At 40.7% G+C, this 13,036-nt stretch overlaps 1 protein-coding gene across 2 annotated transcripts in view; it reads right to left on the bottom strand.

The window, feature by feature from the left end:
• KAZN (kazrin, periplakin interacting protein) overlaps positions 1-13,036 on the bottom strand; it is a 1,309,958-nt gene that overhangs the window by 967,970 nt on the left and 328,952 nt on the right. For both annotated transcript variants that reach the window (XM_043485112.1, XM_043485113.1), the window contains exon 2: positions 9,249-9,406. In XM_043485112.1, the coding sequence (XP_043341047.1) occupies positions 9,249-9,406 (158 nt within the window). The remainder of the gene's footprint in view (positions 1-9,248; positions 9,407-13,036) is intronic.

Raw genomic sequence — 13,036 nt, 5'->3', positions numbered from 1 at the left:
GAGCAGGTTGCCATTTCCCTTTCCAGCTATGATTTTTTTCAGTAGTTGGATATGGATGTAAGAGTTGGATCATAAGGAAGGTTGAGTGCCAAAGAACTGATGCTTCCTAACTGTGGTGCTGGAGAAGACTCTTCAGAGCCCCTTGGACTGCAAGGAAATCAAATCAACCAATTCTAAAAGGAATCAACCCTGAATATTCATTAGAGGAACTGATGCTGAAGCTCCAATACTCTGGCCACCTGATGTGAAGAGCCAATTCATTGGAAAAGCCTCTGATGCTGGGAAAGATTGAAGGCAACAGGGGAAGCTGGTGGAAGAGGATGAGACAGTTAGATAACATCACTGACTCAATGGACATGAATTTGAGCAAACTGGGGGAGATAGTGAGGACCGAAGAGCCTGGTATGCCACAGTCCATGAGGTTACAAAGAGTCAGACATGACTTGCATCTGAACAACCGTAACAAGCTCTGTGCTAGGACATAAGCACCAGGTTTATGTAGGTGGAATATATGGTCAGTTTATTATTGTCTCCATCTGCCCCACATCCATGCACCCATCTTGTAGTAATAATGCCTCCCCACACTGCGTATGGTTTTGGTGGGAACATCCATCAACATGCCCACTCTCCAATGTCCAAGGAGGAAGAGGATCAAACAATCTAAGACAGGTCAGTCAGACTCTTTAGAATTTGAATCTTGATCAAAGTGACACAAAGAGAGGAAATGCTTGGAGCCAATTTATCCCCCACAGCACCCTGCTCTTTAGTTCCTAATACCCAAATCTCCATAGGTCCCCTCTTTCCCATCTTTTCTGAGATACAGTTCTGCAGGTTTTCCTCAGGGCTACCCTATCTGCTTCTGTTAAATGTTTCCCCTGTTATGTTAACCAGAGCTCATCTCTGCAGCTGACCAAAGAGTTGTAGCTCATTCCTCACCTGTAACCTGCCAAAGTTTTGTTTCTCTGTCAGATCCCCCTCATTGTAACATGATGGTTAGACCAATGTGAAGTCCATTATGTTATCATTTTCTCAAGTACAAACTGGCACTTGCCATGGGGGCTTGCCATCTACCTCTACAAGGAGACAGGGAAATCACATGCTGCTATAGCTGCTGACCTTCAGCACCCCCTGAAATTAGTTCAGGGTGGACAGTAGAAATGAGGCACTCTGTGTATGGGGAAAAACTGGCAGGAGAGGTCTTCAGATAGTTAGATATTTTCAGGAGAAGATTTTATGAGCCCAATTCTTGTATCTCCTCTTATCTAGAAAAGCATCAAAACCCTTCATGGTGATGACTGCTTCTGGGGACTAGCAGAAAGTTTCACCAGACTAGCAGACACCTTCTCAGAAAATGTGTGCTTGATTGCATGTACTCCCGCTTTACCAAAATCGTATACATGCTGTTCTTCTCCCCTACCTCTCTGGAGCAGTTCCTCAGAGCTATCTGAGGTACTGTCTCTCAGGGGGCAGTCCTCATTTTGCCTCAAATAACACTTAACTTTCAACTCTTGTGAGTTAAGTCGACAATTTGAAAGGTATATCATTGAAATAAACACTCTGTACCTAAAAATGTAACATTAAGGTTCTATGACTTGAAAATAAGTTCTCAAATTGCTCTTTAGTCCTGTGCAGATTATTGGAAACTAAATCAGTTTGATACAGACTATTCCATTCAAATATTACCCATCCTGAGGGATTATCCTGAGTATTCATTGGAAGGACTGTTGCTGAAGCTCCAATGCTTTGGCCACCTGATTCTAAGAGCTGACTCACTGGAAAAGACCCTGATCTTGGGAAAGATTGAAGGCAAAAGCAGAAGGGGTGGCAGAGGACGAGATAGGTAGCATCACGGACTCAACAGACATAAATTTGAGCAAGCTCTGGGGGATAGTGGAGGACAGAGGAGCATGGCAGTGCTAAGTCCACGGGGTCACAAAGAGCTGGACACGACTTAGTGACTGAACGATAACAACATCCTGAGAGATGCTCCTTTCCATCACAATTTAGCTGTGGACAGAAGCCCCACTTTTTGAGCCTTATTTCCAGTTAAATCTGGACCTTGCCATGGTGAACACCAAAAGCAATGCTCAGCATTTCATAATTTCTCCTAAAATTCTGCCTCATGGATTTTGCAAAGGTGCCAGAGGTCTCAGAAGAGGCTACCTTTCTCTATTATCTTAAAAAACAAAACAAAACCCTAAACACAAGCTTAACAGAGCCAGCATTACAATTTCATATCTCACCCTCCATTTCTCCTGAACAGGAAAGGTGATTGCAGAAGCTCTATAACTGATGGGATCACATTTAAGCTTGACAATGCCTGTAGGTTAAATCATATTTATTTTTAAAAAAGACTTTAAAAGATCAAAACCATCATGGTAGAATGGGAAGTGGACTTGAACGCATTATGTAAGAAACTACAAGCTTCATACCTGCTGATTTTATAGTTTTGAATCTGAGAATGGAAAATAGCATTGCCTTTTCAAATGCACAGGGAGAGGATGGATAACTGACCCCAGGGATTACTGGAAGGGATAAGCTAAGACTCCTTTGAATAATCAGCTTACCATTGTGGCTTTCCTGTTAGCTGAATTTGATTCTTCAGCATCCATTTAAGTATTTCTTTCTTCTATGACCTTTAAGAAGTGAAAATCTGATGGCGTGAGTAGACTTAAAAATATCCGAGGGTAATTTTCTTAGGATGAAAACTTTGCCTCTTTGCCCTCATTCTAATTTCAGAGTCTCTTCTCTGCTTGTTACTACACTGGGGAGGGTTCCAGTTCTTGCTTAAGCCTGGTGTCACATTTCAGAAGATAAGCAAAAACTGCACTTGGGTTGCTACTCATAGCCAGTGTCTGTGACCTTGAGAAGTCAAGCATCCATCTGGTGCCTCAGTTTGTGCAATGTAAGGACCAGACATTCTCCAGAGCTGCCAACAGGGTCTCGCTCATGATTATGAAGCCAGTTGCAGCTCTAAAGCACCAGATAACTGCATTAGTAATAACCACAGGGTCCAGACCATGAGCACAGGTTGAATTCAGAAAGGATGGAAAGTGCTGATAACAAGAGAAGTCGCCGTGATATATACCTCTGTAATGAGTGTGTGTCAACTACCTTACACCCAAGGTCCATTTCCCAACATATGTTGAAACCTACTGTGTAGATCTGACTGTCCTATTGGTCAGGAGCCTGAGCCCAGGTTTGTTCTGATAGATGCTTTGCTCCAAACCACACTTCAAGGTCAATCTGATCTTGGATGGCCTCGGCCTGCAGCAACTTGAAGAAGGGCCTCGGTTCTCAGCCAGAGACTGAGGTCAGGTCACATCAGTGAGAGCACCGAATCATAACAACTAGATCAGTGGTCAGTGACAAGGCTCTGGACCTTCAGCTGTGCAGAAAAGAATTCCCACAAAGCCAGAAAGTAGTGGAACAAGTAAAGTATTTATTAGGAGGAAAAATTACAGTATGTGTATAGATAGGCTCACAGATGGGCTCAGAGAGAGAGTCGTGCCCTGGTGGTAGTTTCATTCACTTTTATGGGGTATTGGTTCATAGTCCATATTTGGCATATCTTAGGGTTCTCCCATGTGTGTGCTCGCATCTCTTAGCCAAGATGGATTCCACTAAAGAGGCCTATGGGTAGTGAGCATCAGTTAGCATCACTCCCCTTTTGACCTCCAAGGAGTCTTTCTGCACATGTGTAGTTGGGGACGTCTTCTGAGTTTAAGAATAAAAACTATGTTGTCTCTTCTCTTCTATCTGGCAGGGCCCAGCCTCCTCTCTCAATTGTCCTGCTCTTGATATTTGGGAGTACTGCTTCACAGGGAACGAATCTCCCATCACGTCACCCTGGGGGGCCTATCTACCTCCTACCTCAAGTCTAGAGAGGGAGGGTGTCCAGGTAGCTCAAACAAGCAAACCATTTCTGTTAAATCTGCCTGATTCTTGCCAGAAATCAATCAGAAAGCATAATCAACCAGGGGAGACTACTCTAGAAAACAAAACAAGAAAGGAAAATGAATCCACCTAAATCACATTGAGTCTCTGATCCTGGCAGGGCCCTCATTGACCTCCTTGAATGCCAGGCTGGTCTCCTGCCCATTGCCCCCTCCTGATATTCTCCTTCTTGTCTGGCAAGGGGAATATAGGTCCTTGGCAAATATGCTCTCAAGTTCCCTGAATACAAATAACAGAAAGACAAATGAGAGAAGAGAAGGGAAAGGAAAGGAGGGGGAGGGGAAAAGACACGGGGAAGGGGAAGGGAGGAGAAAGATGGGGGAGGGGGAGGGAGGAGAGTAGGAGAAAAGAGAAGGGGAGAGGGAAACAGAATCAGAAAACAGAAAACAGGAAAGGGAAAGGGGAACAGAATCTCATCTCACATCTCAACTAAGATTTATTTTGTCAACTGAGAAATGAGGCGGCAGGGGAGGAAGGAGAGAAGTGAAAGTTGAGAGAAGGAGGGAAAATGCTGAGGCGTGGGGAGAAGTGAAAGAGGAGAGTGAAAAAGATGGCTTAAAACTCAACATTCAGAGAACTAAGATCATGGTATCAGTCCCATCACTTCATGGCAAATAGATGGGGAAATAGTGGAAACAGTGACAGACTTTATTTTTTTGGCCTCCAAAATCACTGCAGATGGTGACTTCAGCCATGAAATTAAAAGATGCTTGCTCCTTGGAAGAAAAGCTATGACCAACCTAGATAGCATATTAAAAAGCAGAGACATCACTTTGCCAACAAATATCCATCTAGTCAAAGCTATGTTTTATCCAGTAGTCACATATAGATGTGAGAGCTGAACTATGAAGAAAGCTGAGTGCCTAAGAATTGATGCTTTTGAGCTGTGGCATTGAAGACTCCTGAGAGTCCCTTGGACTGCAAGGAGATCCAACCAGTCAATCCTAAAGGAAATCAGTCCTGAATATTCATTGGAAGGACTGATGCTGAAGCTGAAACTCCAATACTTTGGCCACCTAATATGAAGAACTGACTCATTTGAAAAGACCCTGATACTGGGAAAGATTGAAGGCAGGAGGAGAAGGGGACAACAGAGGATGAGATGGTTGGATGGAATCACTGACTCGATGGACGTGAGTTTGAGTAAGCTCCGAGAGTTGGTGATGGAGGAGGGAGCCTGGCATGCTGCAGTCCATGGGGTCACAAAGAGTCAGACGTGACTGAGTAACTGAACTGAACTGGGGAGAAGGAAGGATAAAAAACAAAGCAAGAAGAAAAGGGACAATGAGAACACAGCAGGGGAGTAAGACAGCCCAAAAGATAAAGCAGGTTTCATCTCTCTTCTGCCTAATATTTGACTTTTGTCAGCCTGTACATGCAGACTTGCTTAGAGAAGATGGTTGTACAGTTTATTTTTGCTTGTAGAGACTTGTTCACTTCATTCTTAGAGATAGTCCTCTGGGAAGGATGCCCCAGTGACCGAGTCTCACTTAAACTGAGCTCTCCCTTCAGACCTGGAGAAGCCACATTCCAAGCAGGGACGGCTGAGGCACTGTCAGGCCTGGCCAGTGGCCGAGGGTCAGTGGAGTACAGGACCTCCTTGGCCGCTCCATATCCCAAGTCCTGTGGAAAGAGCCCCCCACCCACAATGAGGCACAAAAGATCTCTGCTTTTCAATACCCAGCCTTCCAGAGAAGGACCTTACTGCCAACAAAGCGATCTTATTGTTTTCCCAAGCATTTGTTTACCCCTTAATAAATAATGATATTAGGTCTTTGGAGGAAAGAAGGAGAGAACTGCCAATAGGAGATTTAATTTGCTATAATCAACCTCTCTTAGCATGCAGAGTCACATAGTACAAGTAAAAGAATTAATCTGCACCAGAAAGAATTGCCTCTTTGGTGTTATGAATCTAATCACTTACAAAGCTGAGTCAGCATTTTGGGTTTAGATGGAGCTCTCAGGAATAAAAGCCACAGGATCAGGTTTCAAATGTGATCTGAATGGTACCCTTCATTGAATTTGGGGGCCTTTGGCTTATACAGGGAATGAAATGCAAATAGAGGCACTGGGCCTCTTTTAGACACCCCCTAAATGTTCAGACAGACATGTAGGGGATGAATAAATACTTGCAGGACTCTGGGCTGCCTGTGTGAGATATTCCTTCTTGATTCCATTCTCTAGGATGGATTGTCAGACCTGCCAATCATCTCTGGCACCCCCATTATACTTGGGAGATGTGTTTGCTCTGTGCATACTGTTTTATAATCCTCAGAGGTGGAATTTCATAGCCCAGCAATGCTTTTGCCTTTGACATTCTCCTAAGCAGGATTTATTGCTTCCAAGACAGATGTGACTTGAATCGATTATGTCTTTTAGGCAGTCACTCTGGAAGCAGCCTCCAGGTTCTCTGGAACACTTTTTGCCTGACTTCATTCAACTTGCAAGCTGATGTCAGAGTATTTCATCATAATCTAATACTATTAAGAGTCCTCTGGGTATGGAACTAAGAAGGCTATTACACCAACTAAGTTCAGGATGTGGTTGCTACTTTTGAAGAGCTTACGGCCTGCAACACACAAACATCTATTAATATCACAAAATGCAGCTGAACGGAAGGAGGGACCTAGAAGTTATATTTACCTGCTATTGACCTCTCATTATTGATGAACTTAGAAAATGAACTAAGTACATTTGTTCATCTTTGGAATTGAGACAAGAAGCAATGCCAAAAAATGAATGGAAAAGATCCAAATTTCCAAAATGCTCAATAAAGATTCTCATTAAAAATCATATAAGTATGGTTGTCTGTTTCAGAGCTCAAAACTACACATCACCCCAGCCATTCCAAAAATGTTGGGGTTTCTCAGTATTTTATAAGTTTGGCAACATTAATCTTATAAAGAGTTATTTCAGAGGTGATCCGAGCCTGGGGGTATTAGATAACATGATTCTAATTGACTTCAGCCATAGACCTAGATTCATAATCACAAATAATGTTTCAAAAAGTTAATGGCTTTAGAAGAAAATAAATGAAGTTAGTATTTTTAGATTGATCACAACCCACCTCATCCTATATTAGTCCAAAAGATAAGAGGGAGGGATCTTTGAAAAAATAAGAGGCAAAGAAATAACATTTCCAGACACTATACCACTTTCTTACCTGATTTTCTATGATCATTTTTCTCTGGAGAAAGATCCAACTGATCTTCCTTTTAGAATGTATGACTTAGCAGAATATCCACCATATCTTGCTCCATGTTGCCCTAGCTATTTAAATGAGAAAATTCTAGCAGGCATTGATTTGGCACCAGGAGAGAATGAGATAATAAGATACTCCCACAGAGTTCAGTTCAGTCACTCTGTCATGTCCGACTCTTTGTGACCCCATGGACCGCAGCATGCTAGGCATCCCTGTCCATCATCAACTCCCAGAGTTTACTCAAACTCATGTCCATTGAGTCAGTGACGCCATCCAACCATCTCACCCTCTGTCACCCCTTCTCCTCCTGCCTTCAATCTTTCCCAGCATCAGGGTCTTTTCAAATGAGTCAGTTCTTCACATCAGGTGGCTAAAGTATTGCAGTTTCAGCTTCAGCATCAGTCCTTCCAAACTGATTTCCTTAAGGATGAACTGGGTGGATCTCCTTGCTGTCCAAGGGACTCTCAAGAGTCTTCTCCAACACCACAGTTAAAAAGCATCAATTCTTCCCACACAGTAACCACATTATAATATATTTTAGTCCCACTTGATAAATAAAGGAAAATTTGTAATCGAAGCCATAAAGGATACAAGTTGTTAAATGAACCCTGTACTTAGGGGGAGAAAAAATTTCCTTAAGCAATGTTAAACATTCTCAAAATCCACTTCTAGGTATTCGTAAGCTCATATATGAAGGAGAGGGAAAATATGAATGATTTTTTACTCCCTTAATATTTTGCAAACAGGAATTTACACAACATTGTCAAGGATGCATTCAGATGGTTCCCTTGGCTGTTGTATTAGCTGTAGGATTGGGTCCAGGCACTGAGGAAAGCTAATCCTTTCAAGAACAATTTGCTCTCTTTTATTTGGTAAATTATTCTAAATTTCCCTTTTTCCCCCTGAGTTTTAAAATTGGTTGTTGTAGCTTCACAATCTTCCCTTTCTCCACTAGTCAGGCCTGGGGAGAAAGGAGAGGCTGAATGGGTTGCTCATAATAAAGGGGAAAGGGGAGAACAGTGAATAAAAATGAATGGCCTTGAATAGTTTGGGCCACCTCAATACAGGGGCTCAAAAATGCCATAGGACAGCTTCAAGCATTGACAGGTGAAAAATGAACAAAACTTTGCCAGTTAAAGTCTTATTGTTGCAAGATCTAGGCTTCACAATTGATTTTAAATAATAAAACATAAAACACCACCATGATAGAAACAAAAGCAAAGAAACCACAGTACAAAATCTGATACAGAGCAGAACACAGGAAACCACCAACCATTCTGATCTCTCTGCTGTTGAACAGAAAAAAAGCTCAGGAAGAAAGCCCTAGGAGAAAACAGAACAACATCACTAGACCCAAAGAACATTTTCTTAAACATTTCTAGATATGGAAGAGGCAGACATGTAAATAAAATCTAGTTCAGCTTGGCTTCACAAACACAGAAAACCATCAATTCTCTTAAGACACCTGGTGTTTGTCCATCAACATATCGGGAGAGACCCGCCAACAAAACCAGAAGGAGTAGATACATTATTTTTTAAATATTTCAATAAAAGAGTGAACAAGGAGTAACCTTGAAGAATCACATCTCAACAAAGCATGCAATGAACTAAATATCTTCTGTAATTAATTCACTGCTAGCATTAAAAAGAAAAAAAAATAGTGCTGATCCGCTTACTGGTGGTGCACCAAATGTACCAAAGTATTCATTAGTTACTCAGTGATGCTGTTTGGGATAAGTATTGCTCCACTCCAAAACCTCTGCCAGCTTTGACGCCTGCCAAATTTGTATGTAAATGGGTTTTCACTTTCCAAGGCTAATGGGAGATCTGTTAAATTCTCAGAGACAACACATATATTATTTTAAGCCCTATTACTTTGACTTAAAAACAAGCTACTTTGATACTAAATCCAAAATAATACTTAATTAGAAATCCAATACTCAATATATCAGAATGTCTGTTACACAGCTGTTTATCACAAAGTCAGTCATAATGAATGTGACAGATGAGCATTTTTGCGCAACCAATACCAAGAAGAAAACAAAAAAGGTTACCACCTACTCTATATAGGATTTATTGATCTTTGTACCTGAGCATCCATTAAGAGGTGCCTCATCAATATCATGGAACTCTTGAGTGTCTCCTTCTCAGTGGGAAGAAAAGGGTCTTGGTCCTCCTCCAGCGCCTTTGACTTGGTGACAATAAAATGGGATATCTGGTCATTTAGGGTGTGCAGTGACTGGACTGCTGCAAAAAAGAAAGAAAGAAAGTCAAATCACAGTAGGTAACTTTCAAAGAAAAATTGGTTAGTGATTTTTGAAGGGAGAATTGAGGGTGAACACATAAGGTATAACTCAGGCAGGTGTCAAGAATCCTTATATCTATGGGTCTCTCCAACACATGTGTTTAACGGGTAATAGACTGAACACTCTCCAAATCGTGAGCCTATATGGAAATGCTTAGGGATGCAGTTGTGGGCAAAACCAGACTGGATGCTTACGCTCATGGAGGGTTCAGTCCTGTGCCAGTCACAGAAAACAAACAAGTTAGCAAATACTTCTATGAAGATGACACATAAGTGTTTATGAATTAGAGAGAGATTAGTAGAGCATGAGAGGAGAGCTCTATAGTAGATTTACATTTACAGTAATACAGTTGGCTATTTTACCTCTAAACAGATGGCCTTTATCATTAAGTTTAATGAAGGGATAGTGGCCATGTTTTCCAATCAGTACCACACGTGTACCAGGAGGATTATTGTTTCTCTATCATTCACATGGCACTTGCCATCTGACATAGTATAGATTTTAAGATTTCACTTTTTTGTGCTTTTTACCTCTTTTTCTGCTTTCTCCACAGTAAATTTTCTGGTAAGAGTAGAGGTTTTCAAGATAATCTCTTGGTTTATGTTTGGTATATGCTCAATAACTAGGAAAGGTCCTAAAAGTTAGAGGGTACTCAATAAATGTTGGTGAATTAATTTCCTTACATTCCCTTGAAATAAAATTTCTTTCCTTATTGAATTTCTGTAACTTTCAGGTAAATCTATCCTTTCAAACCAAGAATAAGTAAAGCCTACACGTTCTCAGGAAATCACTGCACTAATCACCATTCTGAGGATGCAGAGTAATTATCAAAAACTAGTATCCAATAGAATCACTCCGAGAACACCTGCCTTTTGACCATGCGCGAGTAAGAATATTCAGATTGCCCGCTTGCTGCAAATAACTAGAAAACTATATAATATATCAGAAACAAATACTTTTAGACACTGAACAACAGCAAAGCACTGTGATCCTTTAGAAAAGATAAAAAAGTTGAGTTCTATCATCGCCAGCATTCTGCAAAAATGGAATGTCCAGACCACAGCATGGGAAATTCAAGGAGAACCCAGCCCTCACATTGAATTGAGAAGACAGAAACTGGTAAGACTAAGTCTGCTCTAATTTGCAAGACAAATCACTAAGAAAGAGGGAATTACACAGAGATCCCTAGAAATCTGCACAGGAGTCTCTCTGAGTTGTTGGCTAAATATCAATCCTATATATGGGTAAGATTAAACCCTACATATCTGGCAAAAGAAAGTTTCAGGAGAGGACAGTCACATTTTGGGGAGCTGTAAGCCCAATAATTCCCAAAAACAAATCGTTTTCATGCTCACCAGCCAAAGTGTAGGGTCTTGGTTGGAATTCACAGCACATTCAGCAGAGACTCCAGAAGGATAAAGGTTTAGAAATAAAGCTAAATGATCCTTAGAATAAAGGCAACTACAGGTCTACTAAAAAGGAGTTTAAAAGTAAGCCTTGTAAGGATCAAACTGATCTGCCTGTAACTAAAATACCTACCAGGAAAGAAAAATGTTTTTGTTTTTTGGTTTTTTTTGTAGAGGTATAACACAATCTGGGCTTCCCTGGTGGCTCAGACAGTAAAGAATGTGCCTGTAATGAAGGAGACTCAGGTTCGATCTCTGGGTCAGAAAGATCTCCTAGAGAAGGGAATGGTTACCCAGTATTCTTGGTTATCCAGTATTCTTGCCTGGAGAATTCCATGAACAGAGGAGCCTGGCAGATTCCAGTACATGGGGTCACATAGAGTTGGACACGACTGAGCGATTAACATTTTCACTTTTCATAACAAAATCTAGCACTCAAAATGCGAAATTCATAAGGCTCTATACTCAATAAAAAATTATAAGACAGGTAAAGAAACAAGAAAGTGTAGCTTGTAGCCTGGAGAAAAATCAGTTTATAGAAACAGACTCAGAAATAACAAGTGATAGCATTAGAAAATATGATTATTAAGATAGCTACTATAGATATTCTTTGCATGTTCAAGGTTGTAAAATAAAACATTATTAAGATGAGGAGAAAAATATAATATTTAGACCAGAACTAAGTAGAGCATCTAAGGATGAAAAATGCATATCTAAAATGAAATTTTTATTAGAGGAGATCCATAGCAGATTAAACAATGAAGAAGAAAATATAAATGAAATTGAAATTTTATAATAAAACTACCTATAATGAATAAACAGAGCCTCTTTGACAATATAAAGCTGTCTGAGAAACATGCACTTGGAATCTGAAGGGGTCGGGTAGTGGCAGGGACAGAAAAATTGTTTGAAGAAATAGTGAAATTTTTCCCCCAAATTTGATAATACTATAAACCTCTGAATACAAGAATCTCAATAAACTTCAGGCAAGACAAATACAAAGAAAACTACACCAAGGTGTATTATAAACAAACTGCTAAACAAATCAAAACACAGTGAGAAACAGAAAATCTTTTTTTTTTTTTTTTTTGACATTGGCATGGAGGATCTTAGTTTCCTGACCAGGGATCAAACACACACCCTATCCAGTGGAAATGCAGAGTTTTAACCCCTGGACTGCCAGGAAAGTCCACAAAAATCTTAAAATCAGCCAGAAGAAGAAGGCATACTGCATTTGGAGGAAGAGAGATAGGAATGATATCAGATATCATCAAAATCTATGAAAACCAGAAAATAATCTATGACTGTTAAAAATACTGAAGAAAACACTTGTCAATCTAGAATTCTATAACCAATAATAGTATCTTTCAAAAAATGAAGGTGAAATAATGACTTTTTTAGATAAACAAAAGCTGAAAAATCTTCACCAACAGACTTTCATTAAAAGAAATGTTAACTGTCCTTGCTGTGTGCTTAGCCACTCAGTTGTGACCAACTCTTTGTGACCCCATGGACTGTAGCCTGCCAGGCTCCTTCCCTCCATGAAATTTTTCCAGGCAAGAATATTGGAGTGGGTTGCCATGCCCTCCTCCAGGGGATCTTCCCAACCTGAGGATCAAATATAAGTCTCCCTCATTGCAGGTGGATTCTTTACTATCTGAGCCACCAGGGAAGCCCAAGAATACTGGAGTAGGTAGCCTATCCCTTCTCCAGGGAATCTTCCTGACCCAGGAATCAAACCAGGGTCTCCTATATTGCAGGTGGATTCTTTACCAGCTGAGCTACCAAGGAAGCCCAGAGTAAGCATTACAAATAGCAAATAAATCAAAGATGATTTTGAGCTATAGAGAATCAGTCTCAGACAACTGAGCATAGAGTTGCAGCTACAAGTCATGAAATAGGAAGAATACAGAATATGACATCAGAGCAGATTTTCATTGCACAGGAAGGCTCTAAAATACTTTCCTGGACTAGGGAATAAGTTTGGCTAAAACAGAGAAAGATGAACAAGAAAGAGAGGAAGTATGGGACCTGATTTCTGCCTAACTTGAATCCTTGTACTCAGAAGAAGATGGTAGAAAAACACTCAGATAGATTTGGCGATCTGAAAGCAGAGTGACTTGATGTCTCGTGTCCTGCCTTGGGCATTGGGTGGGACAACCTCT

This window comes from Cervus canadensis, chromosome 13, assembly GCF_019320065.1.
Source record: "Cervus canadensis isolate Bull #8, Minnesota chromosome 13, ASM1932006v1, whole genome shotgun sequence".
Classification (NCBI taxonomy): Eukaryota; Metazoa; Chordata; class Mammalia; order Artiodactyla; family Cervidae; genus Cervus; species Cervus canadensis.
Note: the sequence above shows the minus strand (reverse complement) of the source record. Positions and strands in the feature narration are given on the sequence as shown.